General features: G+C 39.5%; 1 protein-coding gene and 1 long non-coding RNA gene across 3 annotated transcripts; one reads left to right on the forward strand and one right to left on the reverse strand.

The window, feature by feature from the left end:
* Positions 1 to 9,479: 9,479 nt before the first annotated feature.
* LOC145135910 (uncharacterized) lies at positions 9,480 to 9,990 on the forward strand. Its single transcript, XR_013720119.1, has 2 exons — positions 9,480 to 9,605; positions 9,720 to 9,990. It is a non-coding gene; the product is annotated as an uncharacterized LOC145135910 (long non-coding RNA).
* Positions 9,991 to 10,637: 647 nt separating this feature from the next.
* On the reverse strand, positions 10,638 to 13,565 carry LOC145138748 (pyruvate decarboxylase 2-like). 2 transcript variants are annotated; one of them, XM_079072775.1, is made up of 5 exons: positions 12,759 to 13,565; positions 11,606 to 12,256; positions 11,386 to 11,521; positions 11,114 to 11,302; positions 10,638 to 11,013 (listed from the first exon to the last, which is right to left on the reverse strand). In XM_079072775.1, the coding sequence occupies exons 1-5, from the start codon at positions 13,367 to 13,369 to the stop codon at positions 10,843 to 10,845; spliced, it is 1,758 nt and encodes a 585-aa protein (XP_078928901.1). In that variant the 5' UTR covers positions 13,370 to 13,565; the 3' UTR covers positions 10,638 to 10,842. The 2 variants fall into 2 exon arrangements, with proteins under 2 accessions (XP_078928901.1, XP_078928902.1); XM_079072776.1 differs by having other exon boundaries at positions 11,386 to 11,503; positions 12,759 to 13,563.
* Positions 13,566 to 24,284: the final 10,719 nt, after the last annotated feature.

The following is a 24,284-nucleotide window of genomic DNA, read 5'->3' on the forward strand; positions in this document are numbered from 1 at the left end:
CCAGGATCGACGATCTCTTCGACCAACTTCAAGGACCCAGCTATTTTTTGAAGATAGATCTAAGTTCAGGGTACCATCAGTTGCGGGTTCACGAGAGTGATGTGCCCAAAACAGCATTCCGAACTCGCTATGGACACTACGAGTTTGTAGTAATGCCCTTTGGTCTGACCAACGCACCGACAGTATTCATGGACCTGATGAATCGGGTGTGCCGCCCTTTCTTAGACAAGTTCGTGATTGTGTTCATCGACGATATACTTGTCTATTCGCGGAGTGAGGATGATCATAAACAGCACTTGAGGCAGGTGTTGGAAACATTAAGGGAAGAAAAGTTGTACGCAAAATTTTCGAAATGTGAGTTCTGGATCAGGAAGGTAAATTTCCTTGGACACGTGATTAACAAGGAAGGAATACACGTGGACCCTTCCAAGATCAAAGCGATTGAGAATTGGTCCGCACCAAAGACACCCACAGAAATCCGGCAATTCTTGGGTCTCGCGGGCTATTATCGCAGGTTCATCCAGAACTTCTCCAGAATCGCTAAGCCTTTAACTACCCTGACGCAGAAAGGTGTAACCTTTAGTTGGGGAGCCAAGCAAGACACTGCATTTCAAACATTGAAGTAGGCCCTGTGCAGCGCACCTATCTTGTCCCTGCCCGAAGGGACGGAGGACTTCGTTGTCTACTGTGATGCATCCAATCAGGGCCTAGGTTGTGTGCTCATGCAACGAGGAAAGGTTATCGCCTACGCCTCAAGGCAGTTGAAAACGCACGAGGTCAATTACACAACTCACGATCTAGAGTTGGGAGCAGTGGTCTTTGCATTAAAGATCTGGAGACACTATCTCTATGGAACCAAGTGCACTATTTTCACCGACCATAAGAGCTTGCAGCACATTGTAACACCCATAAAATTTAAGCCAATTTAAAACATTTTAATCCATTCAAAAACCATTAAGTTATTACAACTTGTTTTCAAAATAGTTTAAACATCAGAGTATCCCCATAACCAAATCACAAAATCATGAAATATGAGGAGCGATACGATCACGCCTTTGCCTTGCCACGATCACCTGATGTACCTGAAACAATAAACTGAAAACCGTAAGCTCGAAAGCTTAATGAGTTCCCCCAAAATACTCGTACACACATAACCATACACATACAACAATGAACATCATACTATGGGTCCAATCAACCGTCAGGTTGGAATACCCCAGGCCCTCAACCGTCGGGTTGGAATGCCAACATACTACGAGTCCAATCATCCTCGGGATGGAATACTCTCGGCCCACAACCATCGGGTTGGAATGCCCACACACCTATACATACAATAACTACTACGGGTCCAATCATCCCTCGGGATGGAATACCCCAGGCCCTCAACCATCAGGTTGGAATGCCCACCTACTATGAGCCCAATCATCCTACCGGGATGGAATACTCCTGGCCCTCAACCACCGGGTTGGAATGCCCACCTACTATACATACAATAGCTACTATGGGTCCAATCATCCCTCGGGATGGAATACCCCAGGCCCTCAACCATCATGTTGGAATGCCCACCTACTATGAGTCCAATCATCCTACCGGGATGGAATACTCCTGGCCCTCAACCATCAGGTTGGAATGCCCACATACTAGAAAACATGTGCACCTATTAAATAATCATATAACAGTCTACAAGACAACATACTAGGGCCCTATCATCCTACCGGGATGGAATACCCTCTACTACTGCTCAGCACGTGCACATATAACATTTAATCTCCTACCAGCATACAGACAGTCAGACCAACTACAGGTCACTAAGCATAGCCACATCCAATCTACCAGAATACCGATCTAACAGACCATACCATCATATAGCCATCCTATCTACCAGGATGCCAACTAACATAACACAACAGTAACTATCTCAAATAACAAATCAAAGGGCCGACCTTGGTGCCTTAGACCCTTGGGTATAGTGAGGATAACTCACCTTGCAACTGTCGAACCGAACCACGAAAGCACAATCCCGAAGCACTGCCCCAAACTCCAACACCTATAGCCATCAATGATCCATTGACATAAATATCCAAATTACCATAATACCCTTGAAGGTCAAACTGGTCAAAGTCAAAGTCCTGGCCAAAGTCAACCTTCCTGATTGACCCTACTCGCCGAGTCAACCCACTGACTCGCCGAGTTCCTAAACTCAGAAAACTGTTATATCACGACTCGACTCGCCGAGTCACCCCATGACTCGTCGAGTTCAACAATCTCTGAGTCCTACCATGTCCAACTCACTGAGTCACCACTCAACTCAATGATTTGAGTCTTAACCAGAAGAGGTTGGGGTTTTGCGTTCTGACTCACCGAGTCCAAGAAAAGACTCGCCGAGTCCACGACAATCTTCAACAGACTCGCCGAGTTATTCCTCCAACTCGTCGAGTCCATGCCTATCTTCAACAGACTCACCGAGTCCAAGAACAGACTCGCTGAGTCCCTTTAGTCCTTTATTCATACAGAGGCTTTCCGAGTCATGCAGGGGTCCAAACTATAGATCCACTCTTCTAGGGCATGACTCTCACGTAAAGTTGCAAACTTTACGTGGAAACAAAGAGCTATAGGCCCAAATCAATCTAGGGCTAAGGTTTAAGACAAGGATGCTTCACCAACAAGCCAAAGGCTGATACTTTGTGAGTTTCTGGACCAAGACAAGTCTAGATCTGAAGTAGCAACCTCAGATCTAGACCCCTAACCCGAAATAGATCCTTAACATGCCAAAATGGCCCCAAATCTCATTCTTGGATAGATATAAATGCAATAGAGTCAAGGTAACAGCTTGTTACCTCCAAAATGTGCCCAAGCTGAAGTAGATTCTGGATCTACACCAATCCCTTGATGCTAGCCTCTTAATCTTCAAGCTCCCTTCTCAAAATCCATCCTCCAAAGCTCAAATCTCTTTAACAATGGAAGCTCACACGATTTTAGGGTTTACTGACTCCCAAGGGCAATAAGGAGGCTGAAGGGAGGACATATGGTCCTTTAAATAGGGTGCAACCCTTAAGATTAGGGTTTTCTCTTTTCAGCACCAACTCGTTGAGTCCAGCTGCCGACTCGGCGAGTTGGTCACTTAACTTGCGACCAAAACCCGCTCCGACTCGACGAGTAAGCATACCTACTCGTCGAGTACCTTCTTCAATTTACAATTAAATCCTTCAATCATACTTCTAAATTTTGGGATGTTACACACATCTTCGATCAGAAGGAGCTAAACATGAGGCAACGACGATGGGTAGAGTTACTCAGTGACTACGAGTGCGTAATTCGCTACCATCCCGGCAAGGCCAACGTGGTAGCAGATGCCCTCAGTCGGAAGGAGCATTCAGGGCGAAAGGTGAAAGCATTAACGATGACTATTCATTCCCATTTATCCGCGCAAATCAGAGAGGCTCAACTGGAATCCTTGAAACCAGAGAAAGTGGCGGATGAAGCCTTGCGGGGAATGGACAAGAGATTGGAGATCAAGGGAGACGGTGTGTACTATTTTATGAACCGGATCTGGACCCCAAAGTTCGGTTGTTACAGAGAGGTTGTCATGAACGAAGCTCATAAGTCTAGATACTCCATTCACCCAGGTTCGGATAAGATGTATCTGGATCTCAAACAACTCTACTGGTGGCCGAACATGAAAGCGGAAATTGCAACCTTCGTGGGCAAGTGTTTGACTTGCGCCAAGGTAAAGGTGGAATATCAAAAGCCCTCGGGTTTACTTCAACAACTAGAGATACCTGAGCGGAAGTGGGAAGGGATAACGATGGATTTTATCACCATGTTACCCAGATCTCCGAGTGGGCACGACGCCATCTGGGTAATTGTCGATCGGTTGACGAAGTTCGCTCACTTCCTGCCAATCAAAGAAAACTTCAAGATGGAGAGACTCACGAGGATCTACATTCAAGAGATAGTTCGCCTTCATGGGGTACCTGTATCCATTATCTCCGACCGAGATAGCAGTTTTACCTCGAGATTTTGGCAATCGCTACAGAAGGCTCTTGGAACTAAATTGGATATGAGCACGGCTTATCATCCTCAGACAGATGGACAGAGTGAGAGAACAATTTAGACATTGGAAGATATGTTGAGAGCCTGCGTCATCGACTTCGGCGCGTCATGGGACACTCATCTTTCTTTGGTTGAATTTTCCTCCAACAACAGCTACCATACCAGTATCAAGGCTGCGCCATTTGAAGCCCTCTACGGCCGTAAGTGCAGACCCCTTCTGTGCTGGGCCGAGGTGGGTGACACGCAGCTAGCCAGGGGTCAAGTCCCTGACAGCACTCTCACTGGTCCTGAAATCATCCGAGAGACAACCGAAAAGATCGTACAAATCCGAAAACGACTGAAGGCCTCACGAGATAGACAAAAGAGCTACGCCGATAAACGACGAAAAACCTTGGAATTCCAGGTTGGTGACCGCGTCCTTTTGAAGGTCTCACCCTGGAAAGGCATGATACGTTTCGGAAAATGTGGAAAGCTAAACCCAAGGTACATTGGACCGTTTGAGATCCTTGCCAGGATCGGTCCTGTAGCATACAAACTCCAGTTACCCCGAGAGCTCAACAATATCCATCCCGTCTTCCACGTGTCGAACCTCAAGAAATGCTTATCCGACGAAACTCTTGTGATCCCTCTCGATGAGATTGAAATCAACGAGAACCTCAACTTTGTGGAAGAACCGATCGAAATCATGGATAGAGAGATCAAACGAACGAAACAAAGTCGCATCCGATAGTGAAGGTTCGCTGGAATGCCAAGCGGGGACCTGAATTCACCTGGGAGCGCGAAGACCAGATGAAACAGAAGTATCCGCATCTCTTTCCTGATTCATGATTTGTATTCTATGTTCAAATTTCCCGACGAAATTCCCTCTATCGGGGGGATGATGTGACAACCCGAAATTTCTAACTTGTGTAAACATTCAAATTTATCAGTGTTAGACTCATTTTGCTTCCAGTTATCACTGTTTGGAACCTGTTTTGAGTATTCTAACTCTAGAGAACCAAAGGAATTAGTATTTGGAAGTGTCAGTTTAAGTTCTAAACTACCTAGCAACCGTAAACCTCCTCAAAAAGGAGTTTACGGTCGAGACCTTGAGTTTACTGTCAGGTAACCGTAAACTCGTGTAGACCGTGAAACTGTTTACGGTCAGGTGGACCCCCATCGACCGAGAACTCTACTCTCTATATATATGGAATTTAGCCTTCATTTCACCTTTTAAGCACTCCAAAGACTCTCTCTCTCTCTCTACCATTTTCGAGTTTTGCTCAAGGGATCCTCAAAAACACGGTTGTGTTGGACCGAAAATACCTCCTTTGCCTTCAAAAACCGTAAGTATCATCTCCCCCTTCATGAATCGAGTTAAAATCCTTCATTTTGGACTTAAGATCATCCCTCTATTGCTTGAACAAAAGAGTTTACGGTTCTATGAACCTTCATAGACCGTAAACCCTTATAAAGGGTGTTCTTATAGCCTTTACCCTTCCTAAGGCTAAGCATGGTCCCTAGAATCCGATGCCCTTGAATGAAGCCCTTGAAAACTATCATTTGTGCAAGATTGATGAGTTTACGGTCTAGTGTATCTCCTTAGACCGCACACCCTTCAATGACCGTAAACTCATGGACCATAAACCTTATGACCGTAAGGTCATAGGACCGTAAACACATGGGACCGTAAACCCATATGGACCGTGAACACTTGGACCGTGAACTCCAATGGTCATACCTCTTTGACCGTAAACTCTATAGGGTGGCCATATACCCTAGTTATGCAATCATATGTGATTGTATCCCATAAATCTTAGAGTTTCCTAGCCAATAAGGGTGTTACCCTCCTTATTTACATGTCTATATGTGTCTATTAGGATCGTTGTGTGCTCAAGGTTACACCTGACACTCTGCACTCCTCTTCCAACCACACGTCAGAACCACTCACTGCAGGTGAGTTCATACCCCTACATTTTCCATGTTTTTAATGTTTTCAGGTGGGGAATACAAGGTAAACATAAATGCTTTCAATAATATAAAACTTACGCAATTCTCATACTTTAACCATTTTGTACTATGTTGAGCATAAGGGACGTTTTCACTAAAATTGATAGTTTTCCGGACACGCTATTCACTACGTTATACATGCAAACTATAATCGGTATAGTTTGGGATTTTCTAAACATAGCAAGTACATAAACTTTCACTACTAAACATATGCACTAAGACAAAAATAGTTTACAGTTCACATCACTACTTTATCATGGTATTCATAACTGTAATTATCACTACATACGATATACATACGGATTTTCACTATGGTAGAACGCTACTACACTACATGTAAACTAGATTGTACGATACTGTGAGATGCTACTTCAATACTGTACCCTTAGGTGTACAGGGATAAATCCTATCATAGTATAACTAGAGTCTCCTGGAAGGAGAGCGTGAGATTTGTGAATAGATCTATTCGGGACTGACAATCCCACACCTGAACTGCTAGCTACAGTTAGGCGGGCACGCCTGGGGTGTACAAATGTCATTTAACTCGACGCCTGAAGAACGTTGGAAAGGTCTCTAGTCATATCAAGTATGGTTATACGACTCACAATATGTATAAATCACTCTTATTTACAAACTGTCATTCTTCAACGGTTTTATTTTGCTAAATAGAACTAATACGCACTACAATTGGAGAACTTTCAGGGTTTTCAAACATAACTGAACATACAATGGTTTCACGTACGAAATACTTATACTTCATGATTAGCATTAGCTAGTCACATGAAGTATTATTTTCGCACATCACTACAGTTTCAGTAACAAACATTCATGGTTTCATACAAAATTGAAAACATTACTTTCTCATTAAAGAAAATATTGGATTTTCTTGAAACTATACAAACACCTTTACAAGCTCATCAACAAGTTTTCATTACAAACTACCGCTTATGAACTCACCAGCTTTATGCTGATATTTTTTTTAAACTGCTTGTATTCTCAAAAAATCAGTAGACAGGTACTTGCTGGATTTTCGAAAAGCTGGAGCAATAAGAGTTTTATGTTATATATTACAACTATTACATGTAATTCAAACAAGTTTCAAACTGATGTAAACATTTTCATTTAAGTATTCACTGTAATGGTTGTGTTGCTATGATTGCTATTATTCATTGGTTGTGATGCTACATATGACGTCCTCCACCCCAGAACGTTTGCGCCATTCTGGTTTTGGGGTGTGACAAATGTAACCATCAACAACCTATGAATCCCGATTTCAATGGTGTTTTTTACTGCTTCAGTAAGTTTAATTCTATAACAATCAAGGAAAAAAAGTCGAATGACATTTTTTGACCATTTGAAAAAAATTATTACCCTTTTAAAATAAATTTTCTTGGACCAAAACTACAACAAATATAACTATACAAACGTGTGGTATATCTCTCCGAAACTTGAACCGAAATTGCAAGTTTTACTAAACTATGGATACCATTTATATAATTTAATATTTTTTTAATTATATTTTTTGTTCGTTTGTTTTGTTACTTCTTAATCCAAACATCTAAGAGTTTTTATGGGTTGGTTTTCAGGTAAAACCAAAACCAACTCGTTAAATTTAATTTTTAGAACTCTTTTGGTTTGGTTTATGAATGAGTTTGATTTCTCGATTTCTGGGTCGGTTTCTCGGGTTCAGTCCATATGTTCATCGATTTTGGGCTTTAATATATTTTCCAACAAATGTAGATCAAGTAAATCGTATTCCTTTCCATTGTTCCTTCAAGTTAAAACCAATCAAAAACATCAAAATCAACTAAATAGTTCAAAAAAATATTAAAACCATCAATTTTAGAAGTTTACAACCGAAACATGAAAGCACCAATCTTCAATCCTAGTGGATTAGGTTCATTATTTTAGTTTTTTATTTTTTAAGTATATACTATATATATTAAATAATAAAAAATTCTAGAAAAATGGGTCGGTTTCTTTAAAAACGGGCCACTTTCTGAACCTAAAAAACCAATTTTTTTGGGTTTAAAAAAAAGGGATAATGACTTAAAAGGGTAATATATTTTTCGATTTGTACACATTTGGTCACTGAGTTTTTTTTCCGTCCACATTTACCCCTTCAACTTGTTAAACCGTACACATTCAGTCCTTATGACCGGTTACTCCAGGTTAGCTGGGAAAAATGACTTAATAGGGTAATATATTTCTCATTTTGTACACATTTAGTCTTTAATATTTTTGTACACATTTAGTCCTTAATATTTTTTTGTTTCAAAATAAGTCATTTTTGTTTTTGTACTCATTCTGAATGATTTATTTAGGTTTTTCTTACGACATCTTATGAAGGACAATCATTGGTGAAGTGTGTGAGGTGTTGATTTTTATGTGTAACGTCTCATTTTCACAACTAAAAATTTTCATTTTTAAATAAGGCAAAAATCCCTAATTATAAATCCATTATTAAGAAAAAAAAACGTTTAATCCAAAATACATTTATCGAAAACCAGAGTAATATAAGAAACGCGGAATCCTCAATATTGTTGATGAGTGTGTACAATCATGCCTTCGCCTTCCCACGATCAACGATATAACTTGAAAACATAAACAACTGGGTAAGCACACAGTTTAGTGAGTTTCCCCCAAAATACTTGATACAACAAACGTATTATCATACATAACAAGCCCACACTCATCAGATTGGAATACCTTGGCTCAATCAGTCATCGGACTGAAATGCCAACATGCAACAGGTCCAAGTAGTCATCGGACTGGAATACCCAGGGTTTGTTGGCATGCCGCCTTAACCTAACCGCTCTTCTCGAGCCTCCGTGCTTACGGCTTACAACCGGCCCGCACCAGGTATCTAGGCCTACAACATATAGCAGGATCACCTCAATCTATCCCACCACGATATGGTTATCCCACGTAAGATGTCGTGAGAAAAAACCTAAAGAAATCATTCATAAGTACCGAATGAGTACAAAAACAAAAATGTCTTATTTTGCAACAAAAAAAATTATTAATGACTAAATGTGTATAAAAATATCAATGACTAAATGTGTACAAAGTGAGAAATATATTACCCTATTAAATCATTTTTACCGGCTAACCTGGAGTAGCCGGTCATAAGGACTAAATGTGTACAATTTAACAAGTTGACGGGGTAAATGTGAACGAAAAAAAAATCAATAACTAAATGTGTACAAATCAAAAAATACATTACCCTTTTAAGTCATTATCCCTTTTAAAAACAATGGTTTTAATTTTTCCATTTATGTTTCATCAGTTTTTGTTAATTTTTTAATTCTCGAGTTCGATTTTATTCACCTTTACAAATATCCATTGGACATCCCAAATTGCCATTGTCCTGTTAGGTAATATTCGAACTGCCCGGGTATGATAACCGATCCATTGTAACCCGCCCCAAGTGAAAAACACCAACTAGGGTTTCACTATAAACCTTCATCCACTAACCACAAAACGCTCCCAACGCCGTCCCATTCCTTTAGACGCTGCCTTTGGAGCTCTGAAATTAAGCCAGCGTCGCAATGAGAGCTAAGGTAATCGATCGATTCAACATCACGTATCAGTAATCTTTTTCAAGATTTACGATTGTCAACAAATTTTGGTATTTCTGATCTGATATTTGTTTATTATGCGTTTGTATTTTGCAGTGGAAGAAGAAGAGAATGAGGAGGTTGAAGAGGAAGCGTCGAAAGATGAGACAGAGATCCAAGTAGATGAACGAAAGCTTATCTTCTGAATCGTCTCCGTTGCTTCTACCGGTGTCGCTTTACTGTTTTAATTTATGTTTTATATAGTCTTTGTCTCTAATTTCCGTACTTGTTACGGTAGTAGTTGATGATACATTTGGCTATGGATATATTTTGAAGATGGTTTGCTGATTATATCAACATTCCTACATTTGAATTATTTTTCAGTTTATGCCATGTGTCTATCATTCTCAAGCATGATTTTAGTCTTGCGCTAGTTTAGAGGTTAAAATCCTTGTGAATCAATCAATTTGCTAGAGTCTTCAAGAAACATGATTTATAATATTATTACGGAAAAATACATGCTTTGTTCTGAGTAATTGTAATGGGATATGATGATTTGATGGACTAAAATACATAACGCTTTACATCTCACAATCTTTTACAATCTCACAATCGATCAAATACTTGTGTAGAGACGTGCATCTTCAAACTCTTGAAACAATTAAAACAAGAAGTACCGGTTCTTGGATCATCTTCTCTAAACTTTTAAACCCAATTTTATGATCTTCATACCATTTTAAAAATCAATTAGATTTTCATTTTTAAATAATTTTAAAAGTAAAAAACATATTCATATGTATCTTTATATGAGACTTGAGAATCCACGTTGTTCAATCCTCCGATTCTACTACAAAAGAAGATTCATCTTCGGCCATATAAACCAGAAGCAAACCCTTCTAAAAATCAACCAGAATTGGATGTTCTATGATGATCCAACACTAGATGTCGATAACACCCATTGGATATCACACACAGCACATGTAGCACTTAGTATTTTTAGTTTAATGTGAAAAACACACATTTGTATTGTATATGTGGAAGCCTCAATATATAGACTATATATATTTATTGTCAATAACACCCATTGTTTGACCAATCGCCGGAATGTCCTCAAATTTAGCCACATTACTACATTAAAAACTATCTCACTCCTCTAAAGCAAAAACAATAAAAAGCCCTCCAACAAAACAAAACCAAAATTCATAACTTATATGATTATAATAATAATAAGATAAGAAAATCACTGAGGATTAGGTGGGCGGCTATTAGCAGCGCAGACTCTAGAACCCCATTCCAGAAGCTCTTTGCTGGTATCATCCTTATGAACAAACACTTCAATAAAGCACAAATGATCCTCTTTCTCCCCTGTTGCTGTTGCTATTGCTTCTATCAGCTCCTCTTCATTTTTCACCTGTTGATTCAATTAATCCCACAAATCAAATGTAATTCCAATTCAAGTGTATTTAATCTACTTATTATTATTATTATTCTAGTAGCTAATTATTACGTACCTTTGCAGTCCACAACTTGCCATCATCATTATTAAAGGCTTCCACAACTCCAGTATAGTTCCAGTTCTTAATGACATTATAAGGTCCATCATGAATCTCAACTTCTATGGTGTAGCCTCCATTGTTAACCAAAAATATTACGCTCTTTTGCTCCTGTCGTATCATTGTTGTCACGTCTTGTGCTGTTACCTACATATGCAAAACCACATTCATCAAACAACTCCCACTCCCAAATCCCATTTGCTTTCACAATTTTTAATATTTTTAAATACCTGGAAACTACCATCACCGATGCAAGCAATGACCCGTTTGTCCGGTATAGACTGAGCATAACCAAGAAGTGCACCAACAGACCACCCGATCGAACCATACTGCATTTGAAATTCATACCTGGAAGTATAACACACACTTTTCTCCCTCTTTATATGCATCGATTACATCAAACCACCCAAAAATTAAATATAAAAAAAATAATGGTTATTAGTTACCTACCCACATCCATCTGGCAACTTCAATTTCTGACAGTTAAACCACGAATCCCCAGTCTCAGCAAGCACCGCAGTGTCAGAGGTCAACATTTTTTGTATATGTTGGAACAATATATTGACCCTCAATGGGTCAGTCGGCTCACCGGGGACCGGTTCACCATCCGGAACATGTATCCTTTGGTAATTATCAAAAGCTGCAGTATTTTTGGTGATCACTTTTGAAAGTTCTTCAAGAAATTCTTTCATGAGAACACACCCAAAAGCCGGGCCGTTTCCAACTACCACACGGTCCGGCTGCACGATCACTGCTTTTTCTTTTTTAAGCAGTAAAGAGTAGCCGACCGAACTATAGTCGTTGAAAATGGGTCCCGCGAAAAGATACGCGTCAGCGGACTCCACAATTTCCGCACAGAAGGAAGTACTGACTGCTCCCCAGTAGGTCCCCATAAAATGCTCGTGGGTCTCGGGTACCATTCCTTTACCTGAGGGCATTAAGGCAAGCGCGTATCCACTCGCGTCTGCAAATTCGACAAAGGCTTGTTGAGCCTTTGCCACACGTAGTTTTGGACCGCCGACCAATACTGGCTTAACAGCATTGTCAAGGAATTTGGCGGCCGCTTTCACTGCTTGTTCTAATCCTGCCGGGTTACTCGACCTACATCAATCAACAATCATCATATTTTTTACAAATTTGATTGAGATGTTAACATACTCGATTATCAAATATATTATTCATTTATACCAAATTTGATTTGGTTATTCTAACTTTGAATTTTATACATTTTTAGTTTATTATTTATAGTGATTGTTCAAAAAAAATTTAAAAATTTAATCTTTTGTAAGAATTTAAAGCACAATACTTATTCAGATAAAAAACATACTTGATTTGTATTAAAATACTTACAATCAAATAAAACTACTTCAACATACAAATGTAATAATATATCTATCTAACATTTTTTTAAATGTACATAATATTTATATAATTTTTTGTGTTAAAGGTAATCTTTTATTTAAAGAATGCTTGTTTTAATAAAATTACATTTAATTAAATAGAACCTAATCATATAAACAATTTACTTTCGTTATAATCATCTAATAATATAAGTTTATGATAAAAAAAAGGAATTAATAAGAATAAAAGCGATGTTGATTACCGTTGAAAGAGCGAGAAGGGGATGGGCTCCTCGCAAAAGGTGGAATGAGGAATGCCGGGCAGATTGCAACTGACACTGATATAAACCGGCTTGCTTTCTTTGATAGCGGTGGAGATGGCCCTATCGATTTGTTCATGAGCGTCTTCCAAATGACTAATCACAGCCTGAAAGCAAGTAATCGTCTGGAAACACCTGTACTCCTGGCTGAAATCCGGGATTCCGATCGTATGATGGAGGATCCGATTAGTTCCAAAATCATTAGAATTTGGTCCACCCACGATACAGATAACCGGAAGATTCTCGCTGTTAGCACCTGCGATTGCGTTAAGGACGCTCAAACCACCGACGGTGAAAGTCACCGCACAGGCGGCAGCACCGCGGGACCGGGCGTACCCGTCTGCGGCGTACCCTGCGTTCAGCTCATTGCAGCATCCAACGTTTTTCAGGCGGGGTTCTGCGATGAGGTGGTCGAGGAGGGTGAGGTTGAAATCACCGGGAACTGTGAAGATATCGGTGATGCCAACCTCCACGAGACGCCGGGCAAGGTGGCGGCCCAGGGTGGCGTCCTTGTTTCCGACGAAGCTGCCTACGTCTTCATGCGTTCCCTCCATTTTCAGGTTGGGGGAGTCTAGAGAGAGAAAGAGGGTGGTGGTGTGAGGGTGTGGGAATAGGGTGGTGGAAGGTGATATAGTGGTGGTGATGAGTGAGATTCGAAATTGAAGGGACACTGTGAGGTGGTGGTTTACGGTAGTTTGTTGTTTTCTTTGGTTGTAATTAAACCCGATTCGTGCGAATTCTTACATTCAAGAATTTTGATTTGCCCCCGATCTTCTTTCATTTTACATGACCCATCCCTCGTTTTCGAATTAGATTCACTTAAATGGATGATAATTTTTTTGGAAATATAAAACAGAAAATGAAACTTATATTAGGTATATATGATTTTTTTTTTAAATTAAAATTTTTATTTTTTGTAAAATGAATAGGTATTAGTATTAGCCTATGTAGTCAAATTAATTAGCTTTTGTATTTGTTCATATCTATATATGTGTTGTTTACTTGTATACACGTTTTTGCCAATTAAAAAGAAAAATCTAATGTCTAATCTCTTCTCTCTTTTTTCTTAAATATCATCTCTTTCCTTCTCTATAGGTCCTCTCCTTCCATAACACTAAGTTGGTCATCTCTTTCTCCGGTTAACGGATTCCATGGTTGAAGTTCCACCACAACCCAATAAGATTTTCTGTATTACAACTTTAAAGCCCATGTTAGAAAGATAACTATTCTCCACACATAACACATTGCATCATAAAATAGACGATTCGAGTCACGCCCTTGTTGTCCCCTCTCCACAGAACACCATCGGCCCAACTGGAATAGACCCAATAGTGTTGGGCTTCTCGGTCCAGGGCCACCACAACAGCAACACTTCATGTCTTCATTCACTCCAATTTACTTTCTCAGCAAACCTGATAGCCACAACAACATCTAACAACCCATTAGTGGGGTTGGCCCAATCGTATAATCAGCCCACTGTTTTGACCAGATGTTCAACATAGGCTAAAATTTTCATTTTGTAAATTAAATATGCTGACCTATGATATTTTTTGTTGTGAAGAAAGAAAGATAAATAAAAGATGGTAATTGAAAGTTGATAAAATCTTCCGTATGTTATTCCACCAATCTTAATCGTCTTTATAATACAAGACCTAATCCAAGTTAGGAAAATATTTACAAAATAATTTCATTATTATACAAAATATTCGGTTAATATAAAATATATGACTAACACCCCCGCAGTTGAAACGGTAGGTGGCCGCATGTTGAGAGTGGATCTGGAGTCATCGAACAGAACGCGTGGGAGTCCCTTTGTGAAGATGTCGGCAATTTGAAACCATGATGGCACATGAAAGACTCGAACTTCAGCCCTAGCTACTTTTTTCGCGAACAAAATGGATGTCGATTTCTATGTGTTTAGTGCGTTGATGTTGAACCGAATTGGTTGACAAATAAACATCACTCACGTTATCACAGTAAAAAATGGTTGTTTTGCGAGGGGGGTGATGTAATTCACATAAAAGATTCCGTAGCTAACAAGATTCGGAGACGACGTTTGCAACCCCTCGGTATTCGGCTTCGGCACTTGATTTGGAAATAGTGGTCTGCCGTTTGGAGGACTAAGAAAGGAGATTGTTTCTCATAAAGATGCAGTATCCAGATGTCGAATCGGGATAGCCCGCCCAATCAGCATCGATGTAGGATAAAAGCAATGTAGTGTTGGCGGTAAGTGTTAAGCCATGATCTATCGTGCCACAAATGTATCGAAGTATTCTTTTAATGGTCATGAAATGGGGAACTCGAGGGGCATCCATGTGCATGCAAATTTGTTGAACCACATAACTAATGTCCGAACGTGTAAAAGTGAGATATTGAAGAGCCCCCGCTAGCTACCAAAATTTTGTCGGATTCCCCAAAAGTTCGCCGGTGTTGGCGCTAATTTTTCTGGATGAGTTAATTGGTGTTGGAAGAGGTTTGCAATTTTCGAAGCCTGCTCTTTTTAGAATTTCCGCAACATATTTTTGTTGTGAAAGGAACATCAAACCTGCAGATTGTCGTGTGATTGCAATACCCAGAAAAAACTTAAGGGCCTAAGGTTTTTCATTGTGAACTCCTTGGCAAGGAGACCCATTAATTTATGTCGTAGAGAATTTGAGGATGTCACAAGAAGAAAAAACGCGTTTTTAACATTTAATTGGTGAATTGGACAAGATTGTGAGAGAGTGATGGTAAGCACGGTTCTGATGGTTGCTGGCTTGACCACTGGACTAAATGTTTCTCCACAATCCACTCCTACCTGTAGAGACCTACCGTCACAAACTATCTGTGCCTTATATCTTTTCAATGTACCATCATATGTCATTTTGTGGCGAAAAATGCACATACTCCGAACAATGTTCATGTGAGGATGTCTTGGTACAAGCTGCCATGTCTTATTGTCTTTAAGTGCCCGAAATTCATCAAGCATGGCGTTCTTCTAATCCAAATTGTTCAAGGCTTCGGTTGGGTTTTTGGGAATGGGAGAGATAAGAGTGGAGACATGGAGATTAATGTTACATTTAGGTTTGGAGATGTCGGACATGCTACGGGTTTTTGTGGTACGGGTAGGAATATTGGAGGTGATGATGGGTTCGGTGGTGTTGGTGGTTTCTGCGGTGTCTGAATGTCCACTTTGTTTGGGGCTCCGACTATAGGTGAATTGTATGGGAGGCTTGGGAAGTCTTGAAGTGACCAGTAGTGTTGTCGAGTGGGGGGGGGGAGGGATGTTGGAGTAGTACCGGTGGGACAACTGAGCCACGTTAGAGGGTGATGTGGTTCGTCGGTGAATATGGAGTAGTTAGGATGTGAAGGAGAGTGACGCTGAAAGGGAAAAGAATGTTCGTCAAAGACGACATGGCGAGATGTAATGATTTTCTGTTTGGATGTATCAAAAAACATGTACCCATAGTGGTCGGGTGGGTAACCGAGGAAGACACAAGGATGAGAGTGGGGTTGAAGTTTATGAATGGTTGTAGAGATTAGGAGAGGGTAGCAAAGGCAACCGAAAACCCTTAGGTGAGAGTAGGAGGGATTGCGATGCTAAAGTTTATGAGTGTGTGTGTCGTAAGAAAGCACTTTGGATTGAAGAATGTTGAGCAGATATGTAGCATGGGAGAGAGCGTAGTGCCAGAAGTGAGAAGGGACCTGGGAGTGTGATATAATGGTCCGAATTATATTGTTTATGGACAATATCTTTCTTTCTTATTTTCCATTTTGGGATGATGTATACGGACAAGAGAACCGGTAGTTAATGCCATGTTGAGAGGCAAACTCGTGGAAGAGTTTGTTGTTGTACTCCTTTCCGTTGTCACATTGTAGTGACTTTATATTTTTATTAAATTGTGTTTGTATAAGAGTATGAAATTTTTGAAAAGTGGGGAGGACTTGTGATTTATGAGATAACGGAAAAGTCCACATAAAGTTTGTGTAATCATCCAAGAAAAGTAAAAAATCACTGTGACCACCGGATGAAAGTACTTGGGAGGTTCAAGCATCACTATGTATAATATCAAATGGGGAAATAGTAACAAAACTAGATGAATGAAACTGTAATTTGATATGTTTACCCAAAACACATGGTTCACAAACAGAAAATGGCAATTTGTTTCTAAAAGGAAAAGACAATGAGTTATTTAAAGAGCTAAGAACATCGGCCCCGGGGTGACCCAAGCGATAATGCTAAAGATCTCTTGTGATGGTTGCAAAAGTTGCTGGATGAGTGATTTGAGAAGGATGCCTGAGAGTAAGAGGATAGAGATCGCCGTTGCTATTGCATCGAAGGAGTGGCGTCCGTGTCCGCAAATCTTTCACATTAAAACCATAGGGGTCAAACTCAATAGAAATTTGGTTATCTTTTGTGAGTCTACGGACAGAAACTATATTTTTAATAAGATTAGGAACATGAAGAATATGTTTGAGTTTAAGAGGAGGGAATGGTCAACTTCCCACTATTTATCTCCTTTCTCCCAACCTTGGGCTGCTCCATATTCAGGGTCTCCTACACACACACACCACCTTGTCCCTACCCAACAAACCAGCCCCGCTCCACTGCTCCGGGTTTGTCGGGTCTGATACTGTAACACCCATAAAATTTCAACCAAATTAAAACATTTTGATTCATTCAAAAACCATTAAGTTCATACATCTCGTTTTCAAAATAGTTTAAACATCAGAGTATCCCCCAGAACCATATCACATAAATCGTAAAACATGAGGAGCGGTACGATCACGCCTTCGCCTTGCCACGATCTCCTGAAGTACCTGAAACAGTACACTGAAACTGTAAGCCCGAAAGCTTAGTGAGTTACCCCCAAAATACCAACCACACATAAACATACTCATAACATATCACAAATAGAACAACCATGCACATCGGGTCTACTGTGTGACTGGTCCGCCCGCACCGGGCCTTCAGTCCACCTGGTCCACCCTCAGAGTCTAGCCATGTACATCGAGTCTACAATGTGATTGGTCCGCCCGCACCGGGCCTTCAATCCACCTGGTCCACTCTCTGAGTCTACAGTATGACTGGTCCGCCCACACCGGGCCTTCAGTCGGCCTGGTCCACTCTCCGAGCCTCGACACGTCTGGTCCGCCCTCTTGGGGCCTTCAGCCTATCCGGACCGCTCGCTGGGCCTTCGGAATATCCGGTCCGCCCTGGGTATGTTGACCTACAACACAAAGCAGGACCCACCTCAACCCAACCCCCGTCAAGCAACCATGTGCACATAAAACAATTAATCACATAACAATCCTTAACCAGACAAACAGTCTAACAGATCACATAGCATATCAACATCCTAACCAGGATTCCGACCTAACCGGTCACTAGCATAACATTACCCTATATACTGGGTACCGACCTTAACCAGGTCACTAACATAATACCACCCTAAATACCAAGATACCAATCTAACCGATCTCTAGCATAACAACCATCCTAAACCAGGATGAAATCTAACATAGCAACCATCCTAAACCAGGATGAAATCTAACATAGCAGTAACATAACAACCATCCTAGCCCAGGATGTAAATCATAAAGGGCCGGCCTTGGTGCCGTAGACCCTGTTGATATAGTGAGGATAACTCACTTGCAATTGCCGACTGAAAAGATAAGATCAAGCTGCTCCGACCACCGACACGATTTTCACCACAGAACACTACCAAAGAACCAATTCCATAAATACCGGTATTACCAAAGTACCCTTGGAAGTCAAACTGGTCAACTCTTGGTCAAAGTCAAAGTCCTCAGTCAAAGTCAACCTTCCTGGTTGACCCTACTCGCCGAGTCAACCCGTCGACTCGTCGAGTTCTCATACTCAGAAAACTCCCATAACACGACTCAACTCGCCGAGTCGCCCCAGGACTCGTCGAGTTCAACGATCTCGGAATCCCATCCTGTCCGACTCACTGAGTCGCCTACCGACTCACCAAACCGAAGCTTTAATCACAAGAGGTTGGGTTCTGCGACCAGACTCGCCGAGTCTAAGAACAGACTCGCCGAGTCCAAGGCAATCTTCAACAGACTCGCCTAGTTGTTCTTCCAACTCGCCGAGTCCATGCATATGTTCATACAACTCGCCGAGTACACCCATGTGACTCGCCGAGTCTCTCCAGTTCTCAATCCATACAGAGGCTTTTCGAGCCATGCAGGGGCTCCAAACCATAGATCCACTCTTCTACAGTCTATTCCTCACATAAAGTTTCAAACTTTACGTGAAACCAAGGAGATATAGGCCCAAAACACACAATAGCTAGGTTTAAGGACTAAGGGGCTTCACCAACAACTCTTAAACAGAAACTTTATGACATTATGGACCATCACAAGCCTAGATCTGGAGTAGCAACCTCAGATCTAAACTCCAAACCCGAAATAGCTCACAATCATACCAAAAATGCCCCAATTCTCAAATGATAAAAGATCTAGATACAAAAGAGCCCAAGCAACAAATTAATACCTCCAAAATAAGCTCCAACTGAAGTAGATCCAGATCCACACCACTCCTTTGCAGCAAACCTCTTGATCTTCAATCCCCTTTCCAAGATTTTCTCCTCCAAGCTCTATTCTCTTTATTAATGGAAGCTCACTCGATTCTAGGGTTTCTGGATCTCAAAAGGGTAGCAAAGAGGCTGAGGGTGGGTTATAATGTGCTTTATATAAGGCACAACCCCCGGGATTAGGGTTTTCTCTCTTCAGCACCAACTCATCGAGTCCCAGCCGCCGACTCGGCGAGTTGGCCACTTAAACCGCGATAGAATCCCGCTCCGACTCGGCGAGTAAGCGCACCTACTCGTCGAGTCCCCTTCCTAAATTTACACTTTAAACCCTTCATTGAACAATTGAAATTTGGGGCGTTACAGATACCTTCTACACAACAAGCATATGCCACATCTGAAAATTCCTATACCATAACTGACTTGGAACAAGCATTTCGTACCATGAGCCCCGGACCCGACGGCGGAAATGTCTGGGGGTGGATGACTTCATTTGTAGTATCAAAACACATGCATCATAGTAATCAAAGTACAAACAACCATTGTATTTAAAAAGTATGAATATTTACATGTGTTCAATCACTGTATATTGAAACCAAAATAGTTATACAAAAGAAGAAGACATGACTCAAAATAGATCCATCTTCTCAAAAGCTCGGGGAGTACATGTCTACTGATTCCCTGAGAATACAAGTAATTTGAAAAGAGAGTATCAACATAAATTTGAGTGAGTGCATAAGTATTTATGTTAGAAAGTATGTTTTCTGTTTCTTGAATATGTAAACTGTTCCAGAAAATCCTATATTTTCTGTTGTATATGAAAAGTAGTTTTAATCTCATAAAATCGTTCTATTTGTAAACCAATGTTCTGTATTTGTATTCCTTTATGTAAAACTTGTAACTGTGAGTGTGTCTGGTTCCACCAGATGTTATTGTAAACTGTAATGTAATACTGTAAATTGTATCTTGTAAACTAATACTTTGAAAATGTGTTTATGTTTAGTTAATTATACACTAACGTATTGTTAATATATTTTTAATGAGTTATTATAACCATACTGAGACTAGATGGCCTGACCCAACGCTTTGAAGGCGTAAAAACTGTTTATAACAATTGTTGCTCGTAGGCGTGTATGCCTGACTGTAGCTAGTAGTCTGAGTGCGGGGTTGTCAATCCCAATATAGATCTATACACACATTGTTTCGATCCCTGACTGGAGATTCTAGTTATAATGTCAGGACTTTAACTATGTTGTTTAAATGAACTAAACAACCTGAATCAAATGACTCATAAAAAGGATATAGACGTTACATGTATAATAGTTATGAAAACCCAATCATTCTGAAATGAATGATTGATAGTATGCCCTTGAATTAGTATATTAAAAATGTATACTCTTGTTTAGTTTTGAATCAAACCCTTGTTCTTGTAAAACAGTGTATTTTAGTATACTTGAATCGTGAATTAATGTTCTATGAATCATAAATTATACCTATTATAATTTATATGTACTTTCTGAATTGATACTAAGTGTTCATAAATGCAACCCCTTGCTTAACATGCTACAAAGGGTATCTAAACTGAATGAACTAGCTTTTATATTTATATACATATACAATTATATATAAGTAAAATTTAAACGACATTCGGACAAATAATCGATACTATAGGCCCACATCCAAACAAGGAAAAGGAACTAAAGTGAGTTATCAGTCCTAAGCCTCTTAAACCTTATATATATATATATATATATATATATATATATATATATATATATATATATAAGGTTTAAGAGGCTTAGGACTGATAACTCACTTTAGTTCCTTTTCCTTGTTTGGATGTGGGCCTATAGTATCGATTATTATATATATATATATATATATATATATATGATTTTTGGGGAAAAATATAAGTTTATAAAATCATTTAAAAGAAGTATAATATTTTGAAATACATTTGGTGACTTGATGTTATTTTTAACACAATCTTTGAAACCATTTGATTTGATGATATATGAAATCCATTTTGATAAGATATTTTGAAACTATTTGTTTGTAACACAAAATCTTTGTGTTAGACTTGTATCCCCCCCTCCCCTAAAACGGTAAAAACCATGAAAATACGGGGGTATGAACTCACCTGTAGTGAGTGATTCGAAAGTAAGCTCGATATAGGATGTTAAGAATGCCAAGTGACGTCTTGAACACAAATGAATCCTATTAAGCATATAATGACACATATATGTGTATAATTAGTGTATAACAACTAATCATGTAAGGTAAACAACCTTAGGCACTAGGAAACACTTGAAATGAAGTGTTACAATCACATGCGATTGAAAGAAAGGGGTTCACGGCCACACTATAAGTGTTTACGGCCACACACATGAAGTGTTTACGGCCAAGACTTGTTCTCTTGAAGGGTTGACGGCCACATCATGATCTTATGAAGGGTTTACGACCCTTATGAAGGGTTTACGACCGTAAACCCTTGAAGATCTTGAAGATGATGATGAAAGGTGATGAATCAAGGCTAGAACAAAGGGGTTTCTAAGCATGAACAAGAATAGGGATGAGATGCTTACATTTTGGAGTGAAAAGTGAGCCTTCACTTGATGATACTCGAGAGATAATGGATAGTTCGCAGCTGGAGTTTGGAGAAATGAAGAAAAAATAAAGTAATCTCTTATATATGGAGGGTGGTTCACGGCTAGAAGGGTGTTCACGGCCGTGAACAGGGTTTGCGACCGTGAACCTCATATGTTGGGTTTTCTGGTTCAGGTGCAGCCTTCTGATCTCGAGCTAATACTTCATAACACTATATCCTTAAGTGTAGAAGGCTTAAAAGTCTATGTATGACCCTTAACACAGCTAAAAGATAACCGAAACAAGTCTAACTTTTGATTGATTTGTTTGACTTACAAGATAGAAAAATAACGGGATGTTACATTATCCCCCCGTTAGAGAGAATTTCGTCCCGAAATTTAGATTACAGAAACACTAGGGATAAAGATGTGGATACGTCTGTCGCATTTGATCCTGCCGCTCCCAAGTGAATTCAGGTCCCCGTTTTGCATTCCAGCGAACCTTCACTATCGGGATACGATTTTGTTTGGTTCTCTTTACTTCCCTGTCTAAAATCTCTACGGGTTCTTCCACGAAGTTGAGATTCTCGTTTATCTCTATTTCATCGAGTGGGATAACAAGAGTCTCGTCGGATAAACACTTTTTCAAGTTAGAGACGTGGAAAGTAGGATGTATGTTACTTAGTTCTTGGGGTAGTCGGAGTTTGTAAGCTACTGGACCGATTTTAGCAAGAATCTCGAATGGTCCTATGTACCTTGGATTCAACTTGTCACGCTTTCCAAAGCGTACCATGCCCTTCCAGAGTGAGACCTTCAACATGACGCTGATGTGAATATTTAATGCACTAGTTTTTTATTTATAATTCCTATTTTATCGCATCTAAACCACACCTTATAGGCAGTGAACCCGATTGAGTATAGTATAGCTTTGATAAGCAAGGGTGTCGAACTCAAGGGGAACGGTAGTGAATTAATTTAAAATGTTTGATTATAGGTTACACAAAACACACAAAAACAGTAAAGAAAGGGTTTATTAAATCTCAAACGAACAACTAAATAGGAAATCTCGATAAACTGACAGGAAGACAAATCTCTTTAGGTACTTTGGTTTAGACAGATTACATCTTAAAATCATAGATAATTGCACACACAGATTTATTTATTCATGTTCACCGATTTCTAAAATGATTAGGTTCATGTTCACTATTACTAATCCTTTAGCAAACAATTCAGTTCAAGCAGTGATCAATTGATTAAACTAACATGTTTCCTAGTGTTCAGTTCGTATCAAGCAAGACTTGTAATAATAGTTAATTAAATTTGTCAATTCAATCAACTTATATGTGGTTGGTCGTCACATATACTCACACATTAATTTACTTATTTTCTAGTTAACCCTAGTTTCATGTTCACTATTCCTAGGCATATAATCTTATGTTCACAAAACTATATGATTCAAGCAATTAAGAAGATGTTCATGCAACTCAATAACTTGATATTTAACAGAAAATAATTATCATCAATACATGAGGATCTTTAACAAGCTTAACAAGATAAATTAAACACGAATAAAACAATGCAAATAGAAATTAATCCATAAATCAAGGTTTCATCCAATCATAAACACAAAGCAAATGGTTTTAACACCAAAATTAGAAAGTAAACACATAGTGGCATCACAATGGAATGCTAAACATGGTCACGATAACAAACTACATGATTACCAACATGAATCAGCTCTCCAATCCCTTAGATCTTTGCTCCATATCATCTTAAGGGCCATCCGACCGCCTTCTAGACCCTCAAAACGGCAGCTATGAAGTTTTCTTGTTGCACAAGTCGAAGTGGAATATCATAGATTATGAAAATGGTGGAATGATATGGGGTATTTATAGATGAAGGGAGATGGAATTAATATGGGATATTAGAGTTGAATTAGAATAAGAAAACTAATGGTGGCTTAGGGATTAAGCAAATAAAAATAAGGTAAGTGATGCTTGGGGAATAAGTAACTTAGAGGGAATTTCCGTCCAGCTTTTATACTTCATCTTCAAGTCCGATTTTGGATAAGATAAATGCGGAATTAGCAAAAAGTCCATCTCACATAAGTCGTAGGAAATTTCGTCTAGTTTTCAGAACATTTGGAATCTCGCCAATTGGACTTATGAGTCATCAGATATACTCGAAACACTGAAGAGGGGTCAATCTGCCAGCAATATCCTTTTTGCATCTTTTCAGCTCCATTCGCCTCCTTTTGCATTCCAGCTCCCATTTTAACTGTAACTGAATATTTTCAAAGCATATTAAGTATCTTTTGGTTCTAATTAGCATAAAACATAGTATAAAAT

This window comes from Lactuca virosa, chromosome 9, assembly GCF_052849685.1.
Source record: "Lactuca virosa cultivar CGN04683 chromosome 9, Lactuca_virosa_CGN04683_v6, whole genome shotgun sequence".
NCBI lineage: Eukaryota > Viridiplantae > Streptophyta > Magnoliopsida > Asterales > Asteraceae > Lactuca > Lactuca virosa.

Coding starts and splice junctions, on each gene's coding strand:
- LOC145138748 (XM_079072775.1), bottom strand. CDS start 13,369: ATGGAGGGAACGCATGAAGACGTAGGCAGCTTCGTCGGAAACAAGGAC. Junction 11,522..11,605: donor AAGTTGCCAGATGGATGTGG/GTAGGTAACTAA, acceptor GAGGGAGAAAAG/TGTGTGTTATACTTCCAGGT. Junction 11,014..11,113: donor GCAAGTTGTGGACTGCAAAG/GTACGTAATAAT, acceptor TTGAATCAACAG/GTGAAAAATGAAGAGGAGCT.